At 42.5% G+C, this 27,835-nt stretch overlaps 1 protein-coding gene across 1 annotated transcript in view; it reads right to left on the reverse strand.

Annotated features, from left to right (window-relative positions):
* Positions 1-26,765, reverse strand: part of gcn1 (GCN1 activator of EIF2AK4) — a 46,185-nt gene extending 19,420 nt beyond the window's left edge. Inside the window, exons 1-39 of the mRNA XM_084056083.1 lie at positions 26,682-26,765; positions 25,582-25,684; positions 25,411-25,474; positions 24,978-25,109; positions 24,558-24,666; positions 23,910-24,008; positions 23,184-23,318; positions 22,709-22,886; positions 22,247-22,321; positions 21,677-21,805; positions 21,475-21,525; positions 21,251-21,349; positions 20,745-20,918; positions 20,222-20,374; positions 19,922-20,014; positions 18,277-18,352; positions 17,264-17,423; positions 16,332-16,521; positions 15,683-15,807; positions 15,011-15,189; positions 14,174-14,267; positions 13,501-13,614; positions 12,880-13,078; positions 12,098-12,247; positions 11,023-11,204; positions 9,752-9,832; positions 8,931-9,074; positions 8,283-8,407; positions 7,657-7,846; positions 7,093-7,163; positions 6,596-6,761; positions 6,090-6,284; positions 5,412-5,658; positions 4,356-4,477; positions 4,022-4,136; positions 3,325-3,504; positions 2,010-2,230; positions 1,525-1,593; positions 1,307-1,445 (exon numbers count right to left, since the gene is read on the reverse strand). Of these exons, the coding sequence (XP_083912209.1) occupies positions 1,307-1,445; positions 1,525-1,593; positions 2,010-2,230; positions 3,325-3,504; positions 4,022-4,136; positions 4,356-4,477; positions 5,412-5,658; positions 6,090-6,284; positions 6,596-6,761; positions 7,093-7,163; positions 7,657-7,846; positions 8,283-8,407; positions 8,931-9,074; positions 9,752-9,832; positions 11,023-11,204; positions 12,098-12,247; positions 12,880-13,078; positions 13,501-13,614; positions 14,174-14,267; positions 15,011-15,189; positions 15,683-15,807; positions 16,332-16,521; positions 17,264-17,423; positions 18,277-18,352; positions 19,922-20,014; positions 20,222-20,374; positions 20,745-20,918; positions 21,251-21,349; positions 21,475-21,525; positions 21,677-21,805; positions 22,247-22,321; positions 22,709-22,886; positions 23,184-23,318; positions 23,910-24,008; positions 24,558-24,666; positions 24,978-25,109; positions 25,411-25,474; positions 25,582-25,684; positions 26,682-26,699 (5,146 nt within the window). The 5' untranslated portion in view covers positions 26,700-26,765. The remainder of the gene's footprint in view (positions 1-1,306; positions 1,446-1,524; positions 1,594-2,009; positions 2,231-3,324; positions 3,505-4,021; positions 4,137-4,355; positions 4,478-5,411; positions 5,659-6,089; positions 6,285-6,595; positions 6,762-7,092; positions 7,164-7,656; positions 7,847-8,282; positions 8,408-8,930; positions 9,075-9,751; positions 9,833-11,022; positions 11,205-12,097; positions 12,248-12,879; positions 13,079-13,500; positions 13,615-14,173; positions 14,268-15,010; positions 15,190-15,682; positions 15,808-16,331; positions 16,522-17,263; positions 17,424-18,276; positions 18,353-19,921; positions 20,015-20,221; positions 20,375-20,744; positions 20,919-21,250; positions 21,350-21,474; positions 21,526-21,676; positions 21,806-22,246; positions 22,322-22,708; positions 22,887-23,183; positions 23,319-23,909; positions 24,009-24,557; positions 24,667-24,977; positions 25,110-25,410; positions 25,475-25,581; positions 25,685-26,681) is intronic.
* Between the last annotated feature and the right edge of the window lie 1,070 nt (positions 26,766-27,835).

The following is a 27,835-nucleotide window of genomic DNA, read 5'->3' on the forward strand; positions in this document are numbered from 1 at the left end:
ATTTGTTGGGAAATTGGAAAGGTATGCTTGTTTTTAGGCGCGGGCCTAAAAACGAGCATGACGCTTCGGTGCGAGGCGAAGCTTTGATGCGAGGGGAACGCTGAGGAGCGCTGAAAATAAAATGGATAATATGAGAGAAATATTCTATGACAGGTTGGATAATGAAGCGGTTAGCCAAACTGAGCAGAGTATTTTTAACTCGCGAGACGGAGAAAGACATTATCACTACATTCGAGAGACAGAATACATGCCAGAAGGACTATAGGTTGAAAAAAAAAAAAACATTTAATTGACTTTGGGGGCACAAAGAAGGCATAGTTTTACTGAGGTTAGGGTTAAGGTTAGGTTTAGGCATAGTTTTACTGAGGTTAGGGTTAAGGTTAGGTTTAGGCATAGTTTTACTGAGGTTAGGGTTAAGGTTAAGGTTAGGTTTAGGCATAGTTTTACTGAGGTTAGGGTTAAGGTTAGGTTTAGGCATATTTGCAAAAACGAGAACTGTCAATCAAAGCGACTTCTGGCCAATCACAGTGGTGTTTCCTGACAACTGTGTGGGTTTCATAATCATGCGTGTGTGTGTGGGGGGGGGGGTCTAGTGTGGCTTGCATTGCCCTCTAGTGTTGGTTCTACAGAATTGCCTAGTAACAGGTGTGTTGATTAGATAGACAGATTAACGTCACCAGTCGCAATCAAAGTGAATCGATTACAAAGGGGGAAGCGAGGGGGTGGGGGTGAAAACGAGCGCTCCTTTTTCAATTTCACTGGTTTTCCAATTTCCCTGTAACATACGGTATATATATATATATTCAAATATTTGCACACATTTTCAAGATTTTTCTAATTAACCCATTGAGACCTGAAGCCGATTCTACATGTCTCCTAAATCTCAACAGTTTTCTGAAAAACGTATGTTTCTATATCAGTGGTGCTCAATCTTTTTCATGTCAAGGATCTCAAAAATGATATGTATTTGGCCGTGGACCCCAATCAAAATACTTTGTTCCAGGGACCCCCAGAAGCAAAGATTTGAGTTAAAAATGTTTGCTTTAAAAATATATATATTCAGAAGATTTGCACACATTTTTCAAAAATAGCAGATCTACAAGCTCGTAGCGCGGCACTCGGTGCCGCGCTATGAGCTTGTATATCTGCTATTTTTGAATAGCCCAAAGTGAAAAATAATGCTTTTTAGCTCAAATCTAAAAATGACACAGTTCCAGGTCTTAATGGGTTAAAGCTCATGAGCTTGTATATCTGCCATTTTTGAATAGCCAGGTTCCCGGTCTTAATGGATTAAGTGAGCGTTCACCTTGGGCAGCTCCAGAGCGGTCTACAGAGCTCTGCTCTGAGGCCAGGGTTTCCATGAGCCAAGGCAGCAGGTCATCAAAGGCCGTCTCTCCCATACCCTTCACCATGGCCCCAAGCGCCTTGGCCGAGACAGTACGCACCTGGAGAGGAGGTAAACACAACTTAGCATTTGTCCCACGTTTACAGGGCTTTTTGAATTAGGTGTACTACCTTACGTACCTCTGGTACTGGGTCCAGCAAAGAGGTCTTGAGTCCAGGAATGACGCTGGGCAGGTATGGAGACAAGTCCTGTAAGCAAATGCAATCACACACTTAAATATAACACAAACGGATTCTGCTCACATAAAATCCCTTTTTTAAATTGTTTTTTTGGGCCTTGAGGATTTCATTCTCATAAGCAGGCATGCTAAGAAACACCTTTGTTATTACACATCCTCTATCTCATAATATAAAGATTTTATAGGATGTATATTGTAAAAAAGGGAGAAAATGAGAGATTGTAAGGGTTTTAAATTGTGATGATCATCTGATACTGACTTCTAAGTAATGCTCTCTGTAATTGCAAGGCTATTTCTTTGTAGTTGGTGAAATGTACTCATCTGTCCTTTAAATAAAGAATTATATAAAAAAGTAACACGCAAAAACCAAAAAAATAAAAGTAAACAATTACAACACTAAAACATAATTTCCACAGTACTGTGTACCTTCTGGTCAGTGAGGGAGTACATGTTGCCAATGATCTGGGCAGCCATCTTGCGTGTGTCGGTGGATCGGTCCTGAAAAGCCCTCTGGACGATGGGCATGATAAGGGCCAGGGAAGGAGCGTCAATGAAATGGACAAACTTGGTGTCTAGCAGCGTCTGCAGGCAGTTGTGGGTCTTACGCGATGGGTCAGTGAGAGCATCCAACAGGATGGGAGTTATGGCTGCAAAATGAACCATAAAACTGTTTATATCAAAATCAATAACTGCAACTTTGTTTCGAGCAAGTAGCCATCTGTACTTGTACTCCTTTGTGTCCTGAAATGGTGTGCTGTTCGTCTGGAACCACATGTATCTTCATTCTGTCTCCTTTCTTTGGACTATCCACATTCCTTGTTCGGGTTAAATATTTAAAAAAGTGTCAAATATATGTGAAAATAAATTAGGCCTACTTGTAATGTGCCTATAGGGTTTGGCGCTGATCGGTCCAGCGGATCTTTGGACGATTTGCGGCGGACACACAGACACACACACACTCTCATAGTTGGATAGCCTCTTGTAGAGCCACACCATAAAAAAGGATATATCATTGTGCCCCAACCACAACCTGCACCTTATGTATATTTGACAATATTAATAATAATAATAATAATAATAAAACTTTATTTATATAGCACCTCTCCAAACTGGGTTACAAAGTGCTTTACAAGAAAAAAAACAGGAAAAGAAGAAGTACCGTACACAAAACAAAAACAATATAAAGATTAAAAACAATGCAGAAAACAAAGCAGAGATGGACATGAACTAGACTATGGCTGGGCATTAAAAGCTAATCTATAGAAGTGGGTTTTAAGGAGGGATTTAAACCGGGGGACAGACTCTGTGAGCCTGATCTCTAGGGGCAGGGCATCCAAAGGGTAGGGGCTCTGAAAGCGAAGGCCATGCGACCTTTTGCATTTAACAGACCCTTTGGAATGTCCAGGAGTGCTTGATTAAATGATCTAAGACTGCCTGTAGGCACATATGGGGGGAGTAGGTCCAAGTTATACAGTAGGCTGGGGCAAGACCTAGCCTGGCCTTATGAGTAGTGAGTATAGGATTTTGTAATTAATTCTAAATTCAACTGGGAGCCAATGGAGGGATGCTAGAATGGGTGTGATATATTGTCCTGCTATCTATTCTCTATTCTTATGACTATGAGAATTTGTAACTGCAAATTGTTAGAGCTTGTAGAGAAAATCATTTCACCCACTCTTTTACATCTGTAAACTTGATTCAGGGCAGTAGCAGCCTGTCTGAACCGTAGATGGATTCTTACCCAGGATCTCAGGGTTACGGATGACAGAGCCGATCTGTCGGAGGGCCTGCTGGCCGGCCTTCTGCACCTTCACATGGGAGTCTGTCAGCACCTCGGTCAGCTTAGGCACGATGCTGGGAAGGCAGGAGGACAGCTGCTTGGGAGCACAAAACGCCATGGCACCTAGGAGCTCCACAGAACCTGAAGGACACAGTTGGGAAGAGAAGAGAATCTATAATAACTATACCAGGAACGTAATCAGGGGAAAAAAGACAAACGGATGATGGCTGGTTTGTCTTATGACCGGGAACGTAATTTTTAGATTTTGTTGGGCTATTAAAAAATAGCAGATATACAAGCTCATAGCGCGGCACCGAGTGCCGCGCTATGAGCTTGTAGATCTGCTATTTTTGAAAAATCATGAAAAGTTGTGCAAATATTTGATATTTTTTCTTTTTTTTGGCGGACATTTGTAAATCTAATCTTTGCTTCTGTAAATATTTTACAAATGTTCACTTTAAAAAATATATAATCCAAGATTTTGCCACGAATGTTCACAATTTTTCAATAGCAGATCTCCAAGCTCATGAGCTTGGAGATCTGCTATTTTTGAATGGCCCAAAGAAATCGAAAAATGACACACAGATGCGTTCCCGGTCTTAAAGGGTTAATAGATGAAAGGGTCAATTCTTTTTAACCACATGGAGATACGCCGCACCTGCTTTAGTTCTCCAGGACTCCTCCTCCAGGGCCACCAGGAGAGAGGGCAGCACCAGCTTCACACCATGAGCACTTAGGTTCCTCATCACAGCCTTGGCACAGTCATCAGCAGCCTGGACAGAAGACAGGATATGAAGGGCGAACACACAGCAGAGAAGGACGTATTTGAGCAGGGCGTAGAGATGATTTCTCTCCCTTTCTTTGTCGTTATGCCTATAAGCAACGGTGCTGTTGCTTTCTCTTGTTAAGACTTTTTTGGAGCCAAGCAAGATATATGAAAAATAACATTTAAAGAACAGTTAGTAAGTTGGGTGATGAGAAGGTCCATCTACCTCTCGAACATACTGGTTTCCATCCCCGAAGCAGAGCAGGAGGTGGGGAAGCACATGAACGACGTAGGGCTCAAACAACTTCCCCAACATGTTACACAGCATCTCAAAAGCAAACAGGGAACCTACGGAGAGGCAAACATAAGTGATTGAGTAAACTGATGAAAAACAATGGGTTCACAATTCCAGAGTGCTAGCTAGCAAGAATATCTAACAAATGTTAGCATGCTCCAGCTGGAAGGTAGTTTTCTTAGAAAACCCAGTCAAATCCCAATATGCTATGTCTTGAAACTGGACAGAGTCAAGTTGAACTCTGACGAGCTTCTCTCCCAGCAAAACATTAGCTTCAGATTCAGATTCACTTTTATTGTCACTTAGATGCACAGGTACATACATGTGAAAAACTTAAGCTCAGAAGCTCCAATAATAAAACAATAAAACACGATAAAACAACCTAAAAACGCTCATAAGCAATAAATAAACAAACACAGGCAAATCAGTTTAAGGAAAGTGCATGGTGCAGAATACAGTTATTGCACGTTTCATTTTCCACTGTCATTTAACAGCCTGATGGCCTGTGGGAAGAAACTGTTCCTCAGCCTGCTGGTACATGCCGAGAGGATCTTGTATCCCTTCTTGATTTTAGCGGGGAGAAAAGTATTTTATGGGGGTGGGTGGGGTCTTTAATGATCCTGAGTGATTTATTGAGGCAGCGCTGGGTGTAGAGGTCCTCCATACTGGGCAGCTCACACCCGGTGATTTTCTCTGCAGTACGGACAACCCTCCTCAACGCCTTGTGGTTTCTGTCCGTGCAACTGCCATACCATGATGTGAAACTGCTTGTTAGGAGGCTCTCTACCGTGCCTCTGTAGAAGTCCCTGATGGTGTTGGGTCTCAGGCCGAATTGCTTCAGGCGCCTGAGCCCGTACAGGCGCTGTTGGGCCTTTTTTACGACTGCAGTGACATGGCAGTCCCAGGTCAGGTCCTTCTCAATGTTCACTCCCAGCTTTTACCAACAGTAGTTCACAATGCTTCCGCGCCTGGCCTGACCACACTCACCTTCCCTGCGTCTGAAGTTTTTCTTGTCCTGGATGGCGTCAGTCAGTGTGGTCATGATTTCCTGCTGTTTAAGAGCCAGGATGCCCAGGCCTTTGACCAGGCCGGCCAGCCCGTAGGCTGCGCCCTTCCTCTCAGCGTACTTATCACTCTCCAACAGCAGCTGCAGCAGGTTTCGCACGATCCCTGCGGCATCCTCCTTAATGGCAGGGACCAGTGGTGGCAAGCAACCGGCCACAGACTCCTGAACCTGATGGACGAGCAAACCGAGAGAGAGCGTTGAAGTGTGCCTTCGTGGCTCAGATATTTTTTTGCGCTGTCTATGATCTCAATTTATTTCTTGTTTGGATGCTGTAGACCAGTGATTCCCTTTTTAATTTCAAGAACCCCCGGTTTGTTATATATTTAAGCCACAAACCCTCATTTGATAATTATTTTTTTTTATCTCTGGGACCCCAATCTACATTGTGAAATTGTCAGTATTCATTAATAACACTCTACGAGCTACAGACCCGTAAGGGACCATATGGTTCTTAACATCAATCATTTAGCAGGAATCTGGAACCCCCCTCAAGGACCCCTGGGGGTCCCTGGAACCTATGTTGAAAACCACTGCTGTGGACAGCATCAAAGAATCATTTACAACAACACAGGATGAGTAGGAAGGAGCGAGTCCAGTACCTGTTGTGATGGAGTGGAGAGGGCTGTGATCAGCTTGGCCACAATGGGCTTAACCTTGGGATCACTCTTGTCCAGATGTTTGGCCAGGGAGCCCATAAGGATGACCACACTCTGGCGAACAGAGTCGTAGCTCGCATCCTGGGGGGCATTCTTCAGAAACTCCTCAAACACAGGCAGCAGGCAGCTGACATTGTCCTGGAAATGTAAACGGAGACAGACAACAATAAACAAACTTTTTTTTACAGTCGAACAGAATACAAACCACTTGAATCAGTGTAATGCTACAAATAGGTACATTTTGTCTTCTTGACAGTCCTGCAGAGACTTGCTGACAACTTGTTTGACAACGGATTTGACATCAACATTTGCAGTGTCAACATTTCATGCCGAAATACATAAGATATGGTATTTTCTGCCACGCTATATAATTATCAGTCACAGAAAAAAGAAAATGGATTTAGATTTGAAAATCAGCAACGTTTCCATTAAAAGGCAGCAGGGCGTACCTTTCCATGTGTGTTGAGAGCCGACAGGGCAGCGTCTAACATACAGCGCCGCACCTCCGGGTGGCGATCGTTCAGAGCATCAGGAACAAAGAAGAGGAAGAGTGGAGTAACCTGAGCCTCTTCCAGGTACTGGGACAACTTGTTCAGAGCCAGGGCAATACCACACCTGAAGAAGAGTCCCACATAAACAAGTCAAAACTCAATCCGAGGCATTAGTCTTAGTCAACATTATACTACGGGACCAAAGTCAATATTGCGTACATCGATCTATAAATGCAGGAATCTCTTTCTTTCTGTCTGTGTGTGTCCCTAAATTGGCTTTGCAGATTGGTTTACACTTGCCCATACAATATATGGAGATAGAACTCTCCCAAGTAGGCGCGTTATATATGACTGACACCATACAGTAGATCGGCCTCCAAGTACTCTGATAACGGGTGCTGCACAAGTTCTGTTGTGAAACTAGTGTTGAGAATATTACAGTCATATTCTCCTACCTGGCCTCCCACTGGTCTGGTGGAGATTCAGAGATGACTCTGCCCAGGGCATCCAGGATTGGAGGCGGTCTCTGGAAAAACATGATGGCAATGATTTGACAAAGCCTATTTTACTTTAGTTTATTTGAACCATAAGTAGGCCTGTCACAATTATTACATAATCACATTTACTATTGAGATAATCGCAATTATTTTTGCATAATCGTTTCCAGGTTGAGAGTTTGAGTTCAAATATTTTCAATGAAAAAAAAATGGAAAAAGCAGATCTACGATCTGCTATTTCCACTATATTTTTTGGGGGGTTATTAATATATCTATTAATATGTCTATTAATAACATTGTATATTTGGGTTATTTGCCATATCTGCCCTGTGCAACTTCAAAGCCTAAAGGCCAAACAGAAATATAATTTTCTATTCGTATATTCCAGTGTTTAACAACAAAAACACAATTAATCGTCATGTAAAATGTCATAATCGTGACAGCCCTGACCAATAGGACAGGTTACAGAAACATCTGGAAACTAAATGAGAGCTGTGCCCAAGTGGAGGTCAGGTCACTCACATAGAGCTTCTCATGGTAGAGCTCAGTGAGCTGGCCGAGGACGGCGGCCGCCTGGTCTCTGTAGTCGGACACGGCGGTGGACAGAGCCTCAGCCGCAGCAGAGCGGACGGCCTCCTCGTGGTGGGTGACGTCCCCGATGAGCAGGGGGCAGATCTCAGGGACCAGTTCCAGACACAGAGACTCCCACAGCCTGGGGAACAGAACCCAAAGTACACAGTGAATCAGGCCTTAACCCCAATAAAGCTGCAAACCGTAAGATGTATGACCAATGTATAAATGTTTATGCAAAAACGTCCAACTGCTGAGCCAAGACGGAAAGCCTGTTTGCACAGGGGGAGGTACAGTATTACGCCTTGAGCTTCGCGCACTACCTTTTTTGTCAACCAGTGGTGGTCTCACCCAACCACAGGATCTACATTTCTCAATAGAAGAGCAGGAGACCACCTCCAACCCCCGCAGATATGTACGTTTATATTGTATTAACATACCACAACAGATGAGTTAAATAAAGTTGTTGGCTAAAATAAAGTTTTAACAAACAAAAAAAAGTTATGGATCGCAGATTTAACTTAAAGCAGTGAGTGAATGGAAAGAGAAAACAACAATGTCCAAAAAAAAGTACGTACTTCAAAGCCAGGGCTCTGGCCTCCTCCTCAACGTCAAACCTGCCAACCCACAGTCTTCGAAGCAAACTCAGCCCACTGGCCTCAGAACTATCTGTGGGCAAGGCAAACTCCATGTCCAACAGGCCCTGAACACACAGACACGTGACCCCCATGATTATAAACACAGAACATATTTTGATTATTGCGATAATATCGTTAATCGCAATTATTTCTGCCGCAACAATCGTGACATGTAATGTTCATATCTTCCCATCCCTATGTGGAACTCGCACAGACACTCATGGCATACATTTTTTAAGGCAGCAGTGGCTCAGGAGGTAGAGCAGCCGCTATGGGAAATGATCAGTTCCTGGTTCGATCCCCGGCTCCCACTGGGTTAATGTCCTTGAACAAGACAACTGCTCCCAAAGAGCAGGTTGTTGATGCCGGTGTGTGAATGTGTGAATGTAATGCACGCTGTAAAGCGCTTTGGATAAAGGCACCATTTACAATTTATTTAACAAAATAATAGTAATAAATCGGGCTGGATAGTGTGCGTTGACCCCATAATCACAACGTGCTGGAGATCTGTGCTGCAGGTCCACTGTTGCATGTCACACAAATAACACAGATAAACAGCAGTAATTGTGACTTTGTGTGGATACTCACCCTGAGAGCAGCATCTCGTACAGAGAAGCAGGGCGACAGCAGAGCGTCCAGAAGAACGTCTATCTCTGGCTGCTCAGCCACAGCACAGCCTTTCTCACCTCCCGCACTGGAACACAGCGCTGTCAGGCACTGCGACGCAAACACCTACAGACAGACAGACACAGCTTTAACTGACCTGTGCTTTAGAAAAATAGAGACTGGGAGAAATAGGACTGCCATTGCCAAAATATCAAGAGATGTGATTTATTTTGCAGCGCAATAAAAAGCTGGGGAGAAACAGAAGCAACATGAAGTCATAAAAATCTGAAAATGTTGAAATCCTAAGAGTGCAGACACACATACGCAGAGCCAATCACCGTCACATTTTTGCCAATTCAATCCTCTGCATGGAGGCTGGTCAGGTAAATGCTTTCTATTTCACTATTAATTCAACAAAAAAATGTTTCTGATATCATTTTAAGTGAGAAATAGGACATACACTTGCTCTATCTTGATCAATTTCACATCTACTCTACACCTGCTAGTTTAAAGTTTTCATAGTGTTGTATTGAAGTCTGTTTCTGTCAATTTCAAGTGGTGTCATGTGTCACTTATTGACTAAACATGGCTGATTGGCCCTCCCCAGCGTAATTCGCTTCTCATTAGCATAACGTTGAGCCGAACTAAACATTATGGCGATCTCCTAGCCGACAACGGATCCACCACCAATCCAAAAATCCTTTGTAGAAAATGAATGAGGAAATCCCTTCACTCCTTGTATGTGTATTTGCATTTTGCACCATGACATTACCATCCCCCCCCAAAAAAAGTTGCGTGTGTACCTGGAGTCTGGGGGTTGACGTGGAGATGATCCTAGTCAAAAGCAATAGCATGCTGACACGAGGCAGCAGCTCTGGTCCGTTCTGAGACAGAGAAGAATGGTGGTTACCACAAACAACATCAGGAAACAATGTCACATACGTACACCTCTCAGTCTGCATACACATAATGACAACTATGAGACATGACGTCTTCCATCCAGTGCGACAATGGGAGCGAGTAATAGTGTTTATCTTTCAGTTGGATGATGTTCAGTACCTAGTTTGAATGTTTGTTTTTGTGGCAAGTACACAGATTAAAGTGCATAAAAAGTGTATTTTGTATATTCATCATGCTTCCTTTTACTGACAATCTATGTATGAATGTATGGCAACTGGAGCTGATGAACAGAATACATTTCCTTCTGTATTAATAAATTTATTAATCTATCTATTTACCTATCTATCCACCCAAAACATCAGGTCATAAGCGTTACAGCAAAATCCCCCCGCCCCCTTTATAGTTAATGAATACCAACCAGAGCATGTGAGCGGAGCGGAGCGGGTGAAAATGCCGCTCCGCGCTCCAGGGGGCTGAAATGCCGCTCGCTATTCGCTCATGTTAAACCCCCCCGCGCTCCGCTCCCCGTCGCTCCTCGCTCACGTTGATTTGCGCAAATCTCGCTCCAAGCTCCGCTCAAACCGGGTCGCTCAACAGTAAAAAAAAGAAAAGAAAAAGAAAGTAGAAATTCTAATGACATCTCGGTGCGCTGTGCACTGCGGATGTCTGTGTGTCTCTGAGTCCGTGCGACCGGGCATGCTCAAACATTCGATGCGCGGCCCCCGCGAGGGCGGCCTGGAGCGGGAGGCGGTCCTCGCTCTGAGTAGCGCTCCAACCTTTTTATAACCAGCTCCGCGCTCACGTCAAAATCGCGTCGCTCCGCTCACCGCTCGCGCTCCGCTCACATGCTCTGATACCAACACCTTGTTTTTGCTTTTTTTTTACTGCACAAATCTCTCATTTGTTTTATTCCATAATTTCCATTTCATTCTTTTACCATTATATGCTTTTAATCTGTGCACTTTCGCTTCATGTAAAACCAATTATATAACCAAATGGACCCAGTTTACATGGTCTAATTGGTTCCTTTTGTACACTCTCAAAGAGTTAAATGAACACAGTCTAGATCCGGGTATGTGGCTTAATGTACATCAAACTGGGGGTCCTTGATATATAAAAAAAATTGAGAATCACTGGACAAAAAAAACGACAACACACAGATTCTGAGAAGTACCTCGTCTATGCTCTCGTCCGTGCTCTCCACCTCAGCCCTGATCTGGGCGTGTACGTTGACGATCTGCAGGGCTCTGATCATCCTGAACTCGTCCTCCTCATTGCTACCTGAAGACTCCCTGAGCATGGCGTTCAGCAGGGGGAAACAGAAGGAGAACGCCGGGGCCGACAACGGAGCCACATCTGAATGTGTGATGAGAGGAGAGCAGTCAGTCCAACACCAAGCCCCGGCCTCAATCCTGTTGCATTTGTGTTTATTGTTCAACTGTTTCTTATCAACTGCCTTTGAAACACAGCATTTGTAAATGTGAACTCTCATCAGCGTTGATGATTGCGTGTTGAGATGTGAAACTTGCTGTCAATATAATAATAATAGAATAATAATAATCTTTCAGTATAGTTATTAGACTGAGGAACCAAAGTTTTGAATTTTAACCACTTTCAACCTATGTCCCTATTTTGGGCACGTCGTTATAGGCATTTTCAGATGAAGTGAAAATAGCTGATTTACAAGCAACACGTCGTGAAGTAGATCAACTATTTTCGCCATGCAACACCGCCATGAGTAAGCATGAAATAGGGCTTAAGTGGTTCAAGCACTAGCATAGTGATTTTAATGTCATTTATATTCACGCTTAACTGTTGCCCATGAGACCCCCAAATGATTCTGTCGACAATGATGTGCCTGTGTGTGCCTGTGCCTGTGTGTGTGTGTGTGTGTGTGTGTGTGTGTGTGTGTGTGTGTGTGTGTGTGTGTGTGTGTGTGTGTGTGTGTGTGTGTGTGTGTGTGCGCGTGCCTGTTCCTGTGTGTGTGTGTGTGTGTGTGTGTGTGTGTGTGTGTGTGTGTGTGTGTGTGTGTGTCTGTAGCTGATATATTGCACTTTTACCTTAGCGCTAGGTATACTCTTAGTTGCTTGTTTTAGAAGAGAATGCACTTAAGACTTCTGGTGATTAGTAGTTTTGTTCACTACCTATGTTGAATGCACTTATTGTAAGTCGCTTTGGATAAAAGCGTCTGCTAAATGACTGTAATGTAATGTAATGTAATGTAATGTAATGTAATGTAATGTGCTAACCAGTCTTGCCCTCTCTGGTAGGGACAGTGTAGTTGTGCAGCAGTGCCACCGTGCGCTGGGTGGCTGTGTCCAGGTCCTCCTGTCCCCACTGCTCATCCAGATCACACTCTGGTTTCAGCAGCCGCAGGGTCACTTGACCCACAAGCACAGCTACAGGGGTCAGATTAGATCTTATTTAAAAGGTGGGGCATTTTATGAACGTGAAAAGAGACTGGAGAACAAAGTCATACAGTAGATGAGGCATGACATGCACCACAAGACGAACGCAGAATGTTACTGTGCAGGGGTTTTTGATTTGAATATTTATGGTTAAAACCGCTGCACAAGTGAACGTGTTTGACACACTCATTGGCTGAGCCACCATGGTGTGCCCAGAATTGAATTATGGACATGGGACTGTTCATAGTTCAATAAACAAACTTATTAACTGTAAATGATTGATTAACCACAAGCAAAATTGAGGACAATAAAAAAAGAATCTGACTAGATATACTTCAACACTAGGCTTGTCACCATTCTCTGAATCCACTAGTCGATTTGATTACATTTTCAATTTAAATTTATTTTACAGCACTGACTGCACTGGCTATGCCTTTACTATTGATCTCGTTTTGTAAAGAACAATACTTACTAGCAAACCCACTAAAAACAAATTAAAACTAAACTAAAATTGAAAACAAAGTAAACACTTTAAATCAAAATGAATGTAAAAATGTATAACTATAATAACCTTGGTTAATGTAACAGTGAGGAGAGACATTATTCACTTCAGCCCAACGTACCTAGATTGTGCAGGTGTTTGGGCATAAGGCACACTCCAATGTCCAAAAACACCTGTCGGAGGCGCGGAGCAGCCAGAGGGGATTGAAATAGGGGTATCAGGACATTGAGGACACCAGGGAGATGCCAGGAGATCTGTGGTGGTCTGTCCTGCAGAGCTGCCTCCAACAGGCCCACCGCACACTGAAGCTCCATGTCCAGCTGGAGACAGCAAGGGATCGACAAAAAGGTCAACAAGTAGGCGGATGGCGCACCGTTAGCAGTTATTACGCCAAAGAGGGGATCAACACTAGAGACCAAAAGCAGGGTCAATTTGGTCTTTGGCACGGTAAGAGCGACAATTGATCTTATTTGATTGTAATATAAACAAATGATTGGTAAAATCTACAATAGCAAGAGCTGTCAGAAAGTTAAGTTTCCTGGCTCAAGTCTTTAACTACTTAAGCTATATATATTTCATCGTACAACAAAGTGTGATGATGCGACATGTTGTAAGCTTGTAGATCTGCTGGAAAGTGTAGAACATTATAGAAACTAACATGTAATAACATGTAATAACATGCCAAAATAGGGCCACCGGGTTTTGAAAAAGCCGTTCATGGGAGGTGATTCGTCGGACGTACCCCTTGAAGTCGTTTGCGGATGGAGGCTTCTTTATCAAGTTGGGCTTGCATCATCTCCTTCTGTTTGCTGGTCAGCTGCACCTCATCCTTGATACCTTTCTTCTTCTTGAGCTCCTGACAAGACACAGACGCAACAAAACACGGTCAACATGTTTTGCCCCCACACACAAAGACACACACACACACACAACAGCATAGCAATACAGTTGGCTCTTTTCAACTACAAGAACTAAGCGAACAGTGCAGTGCCATGTAACATATTAAGGTAGCTGCATACTCCACCCGAACAGTTCGGGAGGGAGGGCTCCCTGAAAAAAAAATATACATCTCTGACCGATATATGGCAATTCATAATGCCATACCGCCTAAGTGTCCTACTCATGGACACCTCCACGCATAGCCGGGGCTCAAACCTAGGACCTTCTGTTTCTCAGGCGGCCTCTCTACCCAAAATAACCTAATTTTGGGCCCTTTGCTCTGGAATGGTTGAGCTGAGGTGAAAACACTGGAACCAGACACTTTAAATGTGAAATTAGCCAATATATCTGATCTACATCCTTCACATCTTCTATGTTGTTCACTAATAAAAAAAAAAATGTTTACTAGTTTTTGAAAATTTTTGACAACAGTATAGTAAGTAAAGTTTATTTGTCTAGGTCTAGGATGAGTTCACCTCTTGCAGCTCCAGCTCGATGATTTGTTCCTTGTAGGAGTAGGCCTTGTTTTCTCTCTTCATGTTGCCTTTCTTGGTGCTTTCCTGCTGGGCACTACAGCAGATACAAAGGACAAAACAAGAAATGTTACTGAATGCCTTGTTTACATAAGACATCATTTTAAATGAGTTAAAGACTATGGAGTGGTTTAGCCCTGTGTTCCTCAAATGTGGGTACGTACTGTATAACCCATGGGGTAAGCAGAGATACAGCACTTCAGTAATGAAGTGAAAACATCATTTACTTTTAAGTTTAACTTTTACAAACCTTTTGTGAACCTGCTTATCTGTAAAGTGTTAAACCAAATTGAATACAAAAGTTGAATAAAAAAAAACATTATTTGCCATGATGGTGCCGTTTCATTTTGAACAAATTGACATTAAAACTGGATTACTGAAATGTTATGGGCAGTTTAAAATAAATCTGCTCAGGAGGCACTTGCAAGGCTTTAACTCCATTTCTTATTTGTAATGTTATATTCTTCAAAAGGTGGTATCATTCATTCATAGCAACATATGCTAACTTCTCATGCAGTTTATTTTTTATTTTTTAGATATTTTGGGGCCTTTACTGATAGTACACAGTAGAGAGAGACAGGAAACGGGGAAAGAGAGACGGGGAGTGACAGGCAGCAAAGGTCGCCGGGCTCGGGAATCGAACCTGCAACTCGCTGTCAGGCTTCATTAGAGCCTATATGTGGTAAGTGCCTTAACCACTAGGCCAGCGGCACCGCCCTCTTGCAGCTTTCTAAGCAAAATGTTGTAGTCGGGACTGTCGGGTAAAGGGGGCTACTGTACCTCTGGATGATGCTCTTGTCGTGGAGCACTCCCTCAGGGCTCAGCATGATGGCAAACTCCTCCCTGGTGACCTGACACAGAGCTGGACTGGACAGCCATGTGACCACATGCTCCATCACACGTGGCAACAGCTTGTTGGGCGACAAACAAGACAGGGCTCCCACTGCATTCTTCACCGCCTGGGGACACACAGACAGTCAATACAAACAGGTAAGGGATGCAAAGCAGTTTAAAGCCCTCTGAAAGAATCTAAATGATATGCATGTACAGTATATCTTAATTTAATGATTTCAGATGAGTGAATTAGTCATCGAAGTATAATGCCAATTTCCATGTCCTCCTCACAATAGAATGATAGGATTCAGGATGAAATCCTCAAATTGCCCTTTAAGTGACACTGCAAGCAAGATGTAAAGCAACCACTGAGTGCTTTTAGGTGATGTAAAATGTTTAACCACTTCAACTCTGGCGTCCCTATTTTGGGCAAGTCATTACAGGAGAATATTTTCTGAAATGGTCAAAAACGTTTTTTTTTTATTAGGATATTTTCAAAGATTTTCAAAAATGTACATATTTTCTTATGTTTTGAAAAGTTTTTTTTTAAATAGGGCTTAAGTGGTTAAACATCAAATGGTATGTATGAAGGTATACAGTAAGATTTTATTCTGGGACCTGATTGTCTGCGTTGGCCTCCAGAAGACGAGGTACAATAGTCTCCAAGTTTTTCTCTATGAATTCCTCTGCCTTGATATTCATTGAGGACAAAAGAAGGGGCCAGAGGCCTGGTCGAGCTGCAACTGCAAACACACCAAGACAGAAAACAAGCACGTAAGAGAGACATTCGGTGCAAGATGTAACATCTTGCATCAGTAACAGTAGGCTAAGTTGCAGGGTCCTAATGTCTTTGAACTCTGCTGGAAGATGTCATATCAAAATATGGACAGATCACACATGAAATGGCCGGAGCACTTTGATACTGCAGCATTAGTAAAAGACTAAATAATCCCTCGAGCTGTTAAACTGCAGAGAGAGCGCCGAGTATACACGTAGAGATCGATTTTGGAAGTTGGGAGGAATGGGGTGTAATGTGGGAGATCAGTATGGACTTATTAAAAATGAAATTATTTTGAAAACGTTCCTTATCGAGACAGACTATATGATAATTGAAAGACAGACGGCACAACAGAGGTACTGGAGGAAAGGATAGATGGACATACAGTATAATATGCCGCAAGTGGACCATTGATTGGACAACATTTGGCACCATGGAAAGAGTTCACATATCACAATGACATTGATTAGAGGAAAGACTCCTCGGTACCTATGGAGGGGTGATGAGTGACAATGAGGATCTCCATGGCCATGTTCTCAGCCTCTGCTGCGTCGCCCCACTGTTTGGTGGCAGAGCAGACAACACACAGGGCCTCCAGGAGCACTCGAGGGGGAATGTAGCTACGACCCGCCTCGGTCAGTTCCCCTGACTCTGACACCAGGGCGTCTGGGGACAACACCTGATGAAGGTCAACAAACACGCAATCAATACCAGAGATGGTACAAAAAGTACATTTATTCATCCGATGCCCACAGCTGCAGATGGATCTCAGACTGTATTGTCGCTGTATTGTCTGGCTGAGAATGACAAAAAAAGCTACTTTTCAGAAAATGAGAAAAGAACCTGTATTCCAATGGAGCCAATGTAGAAACTATTTTAGTCACAAGCTCTTGTTAATACTTTTCATTGGTCAAATATTTATAAAACACAGAGAGAGACTTAAACACTTTTCAACCTGATGTCCCTATTTTGGGCATGTCATTACAGGTAAATATTTTCTAACTTTTTCAAAAGGTTTTTGCTTGTAGCAGATCTTCAAGCACACAATGCGTGATGACATGTTGTGAGCTTACAGATCTGCTGATTCTGCTACTTTTGAGCACCACTGGCATGCGACAAAGTATAAAATAGGGCAGTAATTGATGAAAAAACTTGAAATATGGACATCCAGGATCTCTGCCTGATGATATACTTCAAGACCCTTATGTTTCACCAAGAAACAAAAAATGTTTCTTGGTGAAACATAAGGACGATAATGGTGCACCATAAGCGGTTATTATGTGGTTACCTGCCAACGTACCTTGTACAGTACAGTCATTTTAACTTAGCATTTGATATCTTAGCAGGATAAACACTTGAATTCAATTACGAAAGTCAATCAAAACATTTTATCAGACGGTTTTATGAGGGTAAGTCCATACTTTGTGTTTGTTGATGACTGCGCGGAGTTCTCCCAGGAGGCCATAGGCTAGGACGGATCCTCCCACCGAGGCGAGCAGCTTTTTAACGGTCTGCTGTGCTCGCTTCCTCACACGCCATGTACGGGACAGTAGCACGCCGACGGTGGCACGATGATACATCCTGGTAAAACAACATGGGGCACATGAGGTTATTCATTAACCACCAAAAATATCCAACATGTTTTGAAATGTTTTAGAAAATAGAAGATCTAACTAGCTCAATGCAATTCGATGTGAGCTTAAACCCATCGGCTGTGAGCTTGCAGATCAGCTATTTTCAAAACAAATCTTTTTTTATTTTATTATACCCCATCTATAAGCAGAGGGGTGGCAATGAGACAGAAGGATAATACTGTATGATTATAATCATCCCAGCAGTGAAAGACAAGCCAAGCAGAAACTCCTCCATTCCTTCGCCAGTAAACAGGATCTGTGATAACTGCTGTTAAACTAAGGTCAGCAGCAACTTTAATTAAATTCTTCAAACATGATATCCTTAAATGAATCAACACAGAACAAGGAAGTTACTACAACCAAGAAAGACCACAATAAACAGCCTTTACAAGACAGTATCATCAATCAGTAAATATCCATCCAAAATATTATCCAGAGTTCATATCTGTTTAAAGGCACTAGGCAGTGTTGTTTCTAGAGATCCTTTTATACTTACCTATTTCATTTCATCCATTTTCAATTTGGCAACTTGTTTTGTGACTGCACATGTTTTAATGACATTGTTGGCTTGTGAAGCTAAATCATTTATGATTTAGGACTATACTAAAACAAAAAGAGTTGAATTGTAGCCACTGGGTGCATACTGCTGATGTTATCATGAAAGACCTTCTTTGTGTTAGTATTGACTCCTTAGATAAGGGTTACAGGGTAATAATAAATGAATCATAAATGTAGTTTATGTAGCGCTCTGCTGAGACAAATCCCAAAGCACTTAAAGCGTGTATACTGTATGGACTCACTGTGATTTGCTAGTGTTGAGCCTATGTGTATGGTCCACGAAGAGTCTCTCGCACAGCAACAGCACCGTGCACAGAGCTGGAGGTAGGAGAGACACAAATAACATATTACTCTATAGCATGACACATTTCAGTTCACTCAAATTAAAATAAGAAAACAAGTGGGGCGCCCGCTGGCCTAGCGGTCGAGGCGCATACCACATATGCTGGTAATCCAGCTTGACAGCGTGTTGCAGGTTCGACTCCCGGTCCTGCCGTCCTTTGCTGTGTGTCCCCCCCCCACCCCCCGCCCCCAGCTCTCTCCCCATTTCATGTCAACCTACTTTCCTATCAATAAAGGCAGAAAAAGCCCCAACAAATATTTTTGCCGGGAAAAAAATATTTTTTCCGGCAGGAAACAGCTGGTTGAGGAAGTGAATGAACACCATCGACCCTCCCTCAATATTCCCTGTTGAGGTGTTGCTTAAAAAGTGTCTTTGTGCTCAGTAAACCTACAAGATTTCGTAGCTGTCAGGCAGAAAACCTGTATCTACATAATTCAATTATTTTTCCATAAATGTATGTCCTAACTTTGTAACAGTAACAAGTAACACATTTAGGTCACATGTCGAGGTGCAACATTTTAAAAACATGCCCATAATAGGGACACCCGGTTGAAAGTCTGAGTTTTATACATATTTAACCAGTGAGCAGTACTAACAAGAGCTCATGACTAAATACGAACTACACTGGATCCATTGGAACACCTTTTTTTTTCTCCGTTTCCTGAAAAGTAACAGTTTGGACGTACAAACTTTCCACCAGACGATATATAAAAGGTTAAAGAAATGGTTCCGAAATTAATGGGGAAGAGGGACGTAATATTTTTTTGCCGGTTATAAATGGCTGTCATTAATCAAACTTGCACATAAGTTAGTGGAATGTTAGTGACACACCCATATCAGGAACGCCACATCCACAGCCATGTTTCAGCTCACAATGCTTGGGAGTCTTGGAACTGACAGGTTTCATTAGCACAAAAACAAGTCTGTTGGTTTACCACCCTCAAATCGCCTGAGAGTCTCTGACCTTAATCTGAGAGTCTTAGTTTAAATCTGAGTGCCCAAGTTAAATCAAAGTCTCCAAGTTTAAGACAGCGCTAGACATCTGCACCGGGTCTCTGAATGAGTTTACAGTCTATCAATACAAATAAATGTACTGTCTATCAACAGTTAATATATGAATGAATATACATCTATGAATATATCGTATGTATAGTCTATCAACAATGAGTGTACAGTACAAGTACTCTCCCGAGTTTAAATCTGAGAGTCTCAGATTAAACTGTCACACTTTTTGCTGTGTATTTCATTCACCTTTCCCCAAGGGGAGTAACACTACACCCATGCACACTCTTGGATCGGGTCGCACTGCGCTCATGTCAATTGTCAATTCAATTCTTGATGCGGCCGAGTGTGTGAAAGAGACGAGCACAAACGCAATTATTTCACTCATTGCGCCCGCTTGTCGCTACGCCTGTCAGATTGCCTGCGCCCCCCTAGCTGAACGCTCGGCTCTGAAAAAAATTAATGAATAGCATCAGTCACTTCCTATGTGAAAAGCCCATATATTTGTGCTGATGTTGCCATAATATAACATTTTGACTTACTGTCCTCATTGGCCTGGGAGAGGAATTTCTCTGTGGTGAGCAGCGGCTTCTTCTCATCCAAGACCAAGTTCCAAAAGCCGGCAAATTTACTCTCTGCAACACAAGCAAAAGGATAAAAGTTCAACATCATCCCATGTCAATGCAAGCCCTCTGACTAGAAGTTTCTATAAATACAAAGAGAATACAGTATGTTCATGACACGAGGGTATAATAAATGTTATCTTCCCTCCCAAAACAAAAACAACTACATGGTGTTCAGGTATATGCATTTTTGTCAATAAAAACATCAATCAATCGAACCTGTCTGCGTCTCCAGCAGAGCCAGTCGACTCAGGAGAACAGAAGCAGCCACACCCTCTGAGAGCAGAGCTTGCTGGGAGTTCTGGGCAGCAGCTTTCTCCACTGTTTTAAGGAGCAGGGGAACCAGGTCAGATGCCTGTCCAAGCGTGTCACCTAGAGACCAGGGGAAAGCACAGTATTGAGGCCATCATCTACCCTTTAGTACGAGTGCTCTTTTTCAGCAACACCCTGCTTCACACTCACACAGACACGCACAAAATAAAACCTGGGAACTGCCCAGTACAACCACAGTCTTATGTTATTTACGCTATTCAAAAGAGAAAACAGCAGATCTACAAGCTCACGACACACATTGCATCACGATGTGTCGTGAGCTTATAGGCTATAGCTTTTCTCTATTTGCACAGTTTTTAAAAGTTTTGAGTTTTTTAAAGTTTTGCCAACATGACCAAAACAGGGACGCCAGGCTGAAAGTGGTTTAAGGCGTTTCAGGCAGTACAAACAGCATTGATGACAGACTGACCTTTAAACGCCCCCAGCATGGCCTGTAGGTAGGCGTGTCGGACAAGGGAGGTGGAAGTCTTGAGGGTGAAGGCCTTCTTCATCCAGTCCAACAGGGCGGCGGGGACTTCCACAGTCAGACGATTAGTCCACTGGGAAAGCACCTCCACGGCATGCACCAGGGTTCCCTCATGGACTGAAAAGAAAGGAAGTTAATAAAAGGTGTGTTGTATCATGCCGAGGAGGAATTTACTTTTCTGCATAATTCACCTTGCAGGTGGCTCGCTCACATGAGCGCTCGGTGGGAAACCGTTAGCCACTTGAACCATAGCCACTTGAACCATAGCTACGGGACGCGGGATAAGCCCACGTTTGCAACTATTTTCGCCTGCGCACTTCACCGGGTATGGACTAGTATTCATAACTTTTATGAGCCATCCCTCTTTGACTCAGGCCCACCTCCCTTTAAGCAGCCAATGCACCATAAAGGGTGGGGAGGGGCTAAGCATGTGTGACAAGCAATTATACCTTCTTGTTGCAGATAAGGGATGAACATCACAGCAACATCAGAGCTAAGAGTTTGACTGGAGGTTCCCGACACGGCGTGATGGCTGCAGCTAGCAATCCCTGCAAATCATACCAGCACAACTTAAGATATAGTTACATGACATGATCAAGGTTTGTAATATGTTTTTTAAAGATTTTAAAAGATTATGGACAATGAAGAAGAAAGCACTTAAAAATCATATTACCTGACAAAACGGTCATTTTCTGGGCGACAATGGTGAGCTTCCCCTCCGCCCCTGCAACCATAAACATAGCACGACATGATGACTTCCATTGACTTTAATGCTTAATTTATATTGCAACACGTTAAGAGCTTGGAGATCTGTTTTCCATGTGACACCAGCGTACTGAATGAATTAAGAACAATATGAATGATTTGCTACTCACCTCCGAGGATCTTAAAGAGGTGTGTGACGATGTCCTGAACAGCGGAGGGGTCGCTGCACTGCTGGCTGAGGTTCTGCATGGCCTGGACTGCCACCTCCATCACCTGGGGGTTATTAGCCTTCAGCTGGCCTAAAATATTAAACACACTCAATATACACCTGCTATGCAAACAAACAATGTATGCATTTAGCAGACGCTCTTAAACAATAAGCAAGGTAATCACATACATCAAATGCAGAGAGACAGTGTAGTTCTAGAATTGCAGGTAAGCCAGGAACCTAGCATCAGTCGAATTGTTTGTTTTAATCGGCAGGTATTAAGATGGGTGAGGGTTTACCATGTTACTGTTCTTCATCAGCTAATTTCTCAATAAGAAGAGAGAATACTAATCTAACTATGGCAAAACAAATAGGGAAATCATTTTCCAGGTCTCCAGATAAGCACAAAGCGATAGCGACACACACACACAATACATTTTGTTTATCTAGGTCTGCAAATAAACGCACAGCCACACACACACACACACACACACACATTCTGTAATTGATTTGGCTTCTATATTGGTCTTACTTGCGATGGCCTTTCCAACATCCATGGCATATTGACTGAGGTCAAGAGTCACTGAGGCGACCAAGCAGGAGATGGCTGAAAAAAAGACAAGATTTACACCAACTGTATGGTTAGTCGTCTGCAATGCTGCTTGTCTCTGAATTAAAGCTAGAGTAATGTACCAGCATTTAATGCTCACTATGGACCTGACAAATCGGCAATTTTCATCATAGGATGAAAATAGCCGTTCTACAGATTCACAACGAGTTGCGATGCAATGCTTTGTGAGATTGCAGATCTCCTATTTTGGCCACACAATACCGGCTTGTGTAAATTAACAATATAACGTAGGGTCTATGGGGTAGGCCTAGCCCTCGGGTATATTTGAGACTTTTCACTTATAATGACATGCCCAAATCAGGGATGCCAGGGTTCACGTGGTTAAGCATGCTGAAAGTATTTAGGGAGGTGAAAGCTTCTCACTCTGCATGGCGTTCTCAGGACTGCGGAGCACGGTCTTTTGCAGAGCAGGCAGCAATAGCTCCTTAAACTCAGAGTGGGACACGTGGCGCATCAAGGAGCCACTTTTGTCCAGGATGTGTTGCTGTGGCCTTGTCTTGCTCATGACGACTGTCTTCACATACAGATCCAGCAGGGCACTCTGAAAACAGCAAAAAGTTAGATCATATCAACAAATACAGACATGACTCTACACTACAGCCATTTTAGTAGCATATGCTACCAAAATAATAGTCATGCTACCTAGCAATATGAATCTTGAGATGTAAAGCAATGTAGATGTAAAGATGTAAAACCGTGTTATAACATTTTCCAGTTTACAGGCAAGTGACCTTGGAACAAAATGTGACACATTTGGCAGCAGATCTTAAGTGTGATTAAAGATGAGACAAAAAGAAAAGGTTTAGAGGCAACAAATACCTACTATTAAAAGACTTACCTTATGCTTCTCAATGGTGTCCATGTCTCTCTGTGACGTGCAGAAGTCCAGACACACCCCTAGCATAGCCAGGGTGGTGGGGCTCTGCTCCAGGCTCAACAAGGTGCTGAAGTACAGATCAACCAGTCCAGGGCTCTGGTGAAAACAGAACAAAGGTCAAAATAGAGATAGTTTTCCCTTTCTCCATTTATCATGGTGGTTATGAATTGCTGGGTTGGGCCCAAAAGGTTAAGTGTTTTACTCATGCATGTTAGGGACATACTCCTGCCAGTGCCCTTGAGCATGGCACTGGAGTTGGTCCCCAGGTGTTGCTTCTGAACGTGTATTCAAAAACTTTCACAGAAAATAGCATATCCACAAGCAAGAGCTATTTTCTGAGACCTGAGGGACTCCACTCAACCATAAAGGATTTAAGTGGTTAATGTTCTTCAAATACAACAAATTAAATTAAAAACTGAATAGAATATTTCATTTAATTCACATTTTTGGGCTTAGGTCAAATGTGGACTTTCACATGAAAAACTATTTCAGAGCCATCGGTGAGACACATCAAATTCTCCAATATGATAAAATCACAAATGTAAAAACACCAAATGTATTATTGTGTAATTTGATATATTATTGGTTCTCATATTCATGACCAAGGTAAGAATTATTTTCTCCCATAAAAACCTTTTGAGACGCAAAGATTTCAGTGTCATTGTGAAACTGCAGTGTCCTACTCACTTCTTTCCAGAGGTGATAGAGGTTCTTGGTGGTTGACTTTAGGGCAGTGCCCTGAGCTCCTCCCACCACCTCAGCCAGAAGAAGACTCTGGACCTCCACCTGTGAGAGGAGACCACAAGATACATGTTGGTATTTTCATTCATTGTTTATTCAGCAGAGACCATGTACGATTAACATAATATACTTAGCGAAAATATCACATGTCGTGACGCGTTGTGAGCTTGTAGAAAATGTCTGGAAAATGTTGACATTTTTGGCTATAATGATATGCCCAAAATAGGGAAACCAGGTTGAAAGTGGTCATGACACAATTGCACCACAGTTGGCTACAAGCAAATTTTCCATCTGCAAAAGACAGAAAATATGTGACATCTACGGCCAATCAGCCAATGGTAAAGGTAAAGGTAATTGAAAAAAAAATAGTTTCTAAAGTCTAACATTAAAACATTACTTTTACTGCTTCACCCACCAGATGGCTGCTCAGGTGGCTCTGATGACCACACAGCCGTTAGGGGTTAAATGTCATGCTCTGGGACACTTTTACACGTGGACTAAGCGAACAGAAAATACATAACCCAAGACTATTGAAAAGATATAGGAGAGATAAACACGATCTGAATTAGAAAACACTGATGCTCCTTTATTCACCATTTTCTTCCACATAGGTCCTTCTTTTTTCTCTGGAGAAGAAAACGCGGTGCGGCCCAGTAGGCAGGTCCAAGCCAAGCCAGTAAACGCTGCCGAGGCGGTGCACTTACTGAAAACAAAACAATGTGTGATCAAAGTCAATACACCACCCATTCTAACACCTATTTTGGAGACACTGATATTTACTGGTGATGATCACCTTTAAGATAGATAGATAGATAGATAGATAGATAGATAGATAGATAGATAGATAGATAGATAGATAGATAGATAGATGGATAGATAGATACGATAGATACGATAGATAATTTTCCCTTGTGATACAATCTACTATTTTCAGCACACAAGACCACTGCCCGTGTGGACGGCCCATAAATCGGGCTTAGGACTTAGAAAAAGTTGAAACATCCCAGGCCATACCTGGGTTCCCCATTTTTGCTGATGATCCCACTGTTTACAAGGCAGTGGAGGAGGCTGGCTGCCAGGATGTCAGGTTGACTCTCAGCCAGCAGAGCGATCACAGACAGAATCTCTCTTCGAGACGCAGCATCCCTGAAATATTTTTTACAAAAACATTACAAAAACAAACCAAAAAAGAATCCACCACCCAGAACACAAAATGTAAGTGCCAAAGTTTGTAGCAAAATGTGTAAGCATCATGAACTTTTATTTGCCAAAGAGCTTATTTTCGTCAATAATTAAAAGCTCAATACAAAAATCCTATATGCTTTTGTCGAGGGAAAGGAGGAAGATGCTAATTTCCTCCTTGCACCAACAAAAATCCTGGACCATTCTATTGTGCTGGAAAATGTAGAAATGTTTTTTATGTACGACCAGATATCCATCCACCTACCTGTATCTGTGTGGGGTGAGACAGAAGAGCTTGCACAGTCCTTTGATGGCAGGCTCTGGGAGTTCTAAAGGATGAGATGGTTATAAACAATCAGCAGAGGTAACAACATTGGTTCTAAGCTGACAGTACACTAAAAGGTAGAAATTCAATAGTTCATATTACAATTCTCACCTTTGCCACTTAAGCATAGCTTCAGTTCTCCAAGAATCTCTTTGCGTTCGTTTACACTGGACAAAGTCACTTTCACAGCAAATTTCTTCAGTGTGTCTGAAACCTGGTATAAACAATCATAGTTAGAAATAATTTTAAAAAACTAGGTGAGCCCAGATTTAATTATTCTGGTGAACAACATGATCCTGCTGCACCGGGTGGACAAAACATTAGCCTGAACAATATTTAATGAAAAACTAAAACAAATATTCAAAAAATAGCAAAGTAACAGCTGACCAAAGTACAAGGTGTGTGTATGCAAGTAAATTCTACTATGAAATCTAAACATCAGACATTATTTATTATAAAGCCAGGAGTAATGTTACTACAGCCACTAAAAGTCTTTCAACAGAGTGACTTGCTATATTTGTGTAAGGGTCCAGGTTGGCTTGTCACCAGGTAACCTCATATGTTAGAGCAATCTTTGCAATATGATCTGCACATATTATCTTGTCAGTCTAAACTTGTCACCGGAAATGAGCCCCCAACAGTTTACTGAATACATCTTAAATGGCCCAATGGATTTAATACACAGAACCTTAATGGAAACAAGCCCTGAGGGCTTATCTGGGTTATCCTTTTAGCTTTCTTTAGTATAAATAAATCTGTGCCACAGTGTCTTGATTTTGCAAACTGTTCATAAACTATTCAATCAATCAATCAATCATCATCAGTTACATCAAATCGAGTGAGCTATGAGTTGGCAGACAAGTTGTAGCTGATCACCAAGGCAACTGATCACTGATCAGTGTGCTTGATGATCACGACGATGATGATGATGATAATAATAATGCTGATCATGATCATAATGATGTGATGAGATGGAGACTGTGGCTAGGACTACGTAGCACTTTGTTAGCCCTATGGTTGACTAGCGAGCCTGCTGTGCTGTTAGCAACCTAGCTATTATGGGAATGCGGCTAGAGCTCTGTTGAACGCGAAAGAACAGCAGCGCTATTGACCGGACCTCGCTCGGGATGACATTAGCTACTCGTTTACGGTGCTTGGTTGACGGTCCGTACACGGATAGCGAACTAATATAAAACAGCAGAAGCACAAACCTGCGTGTCCGCTGCCATCTTGCCGGGTCTGGTGGTGCAGGAAGGACTTGTAGCCGTTACCTCCGGGTCATTGGCAGCACAGCCACCACGTGGGTTCTAGTCTGTGCTGCGTGTGAGTTGAACAACCAAAGATGGGTTGAACCTGGTTAGAAGGAGTTCTCCTTAACGCTATGGTACTTTCGGGCCGTTTCCCCCACACCCGCAGTGGCGCAGGCTGCGCAGCCTGTCGTCTTCAGTCAAAATAAAATATACACTTTCGCTACTTACCAAAACAAAGATGGTTTTAAGATGTTGAAAGCCTGCTTTCCACAGTGGGAACACTCGGAGCCCCCCACCTTGCGTCTAAAATACACTTTTTGACCAAAATGTAAAATAATCCACCGGATGGAAAAAAATGTTTTAGTTACTCCACTGCGCCCCCTACAGATCTGGTCAATGAATGGAAAAATATTTATTCCATTCCATTTGTACACTCTCACAGTTACAACCAACCACACAAGGGGTCCATTTGGTTCACTACCATCATTTATCTGGGGACCCTCTGGAACCCCCTCAAGGACCCCCGGACCCCACTTTGAGAATCACTGGCATAGAGGGGTTGAACACGTGTGTGGAAGGAGGATGACACACAAATCTTCATTAAAACAAAAATATTATTATTAATAATAATAATACTACAAAAGACGAATGAACTTCCTGCATTTGTTTCTTATCTAGAGCAGTCGTTCCCAAACTGTGGGGGGGGGTGAACTTGTCTTTATTCTTTCTCGCGCATGGTTACACAAACTGAAAGGGATTGATGCTGACCATATGTTATTAATAATCTATACCCAGAAATATTGCTCCATACTGTATGCCTGTCTCGTCTCAACCCAATGCAGTATTTATTCATGATAATTGATGGAGATGGGCTGCTAACAACAGCCATGTTTTCACTAATAAGAACTATAAGGAAAGGGATTCAATATTTTTTTTCACTCCTTCTTTTATTGTCAATAGCTTTGCAACAGTACACACATCACAATAATAAACACATTATAATTGCATAATTATTAAGATGTTATAAAACCAAAACAAATGAACTGCAACCAAACCAATACAAAAAAGAAAAGAAACTAGAAAAAGTGCTCCTCGGAGCACAACTCTCCGCCAGA

Source organism: Gymnoscopelus microlampas, assembly GCF_963454915.1.
Source record: "Gymnoscopelus microlampas genome assembly, chromosome: 4".
Lineage (NCBI taxonomy): Eukaryota > Metazoa > Chordata > Actinopteri > Myctophiformes > Myctophidae > Gymnoscopelus > Gymnoscopelus microlampas.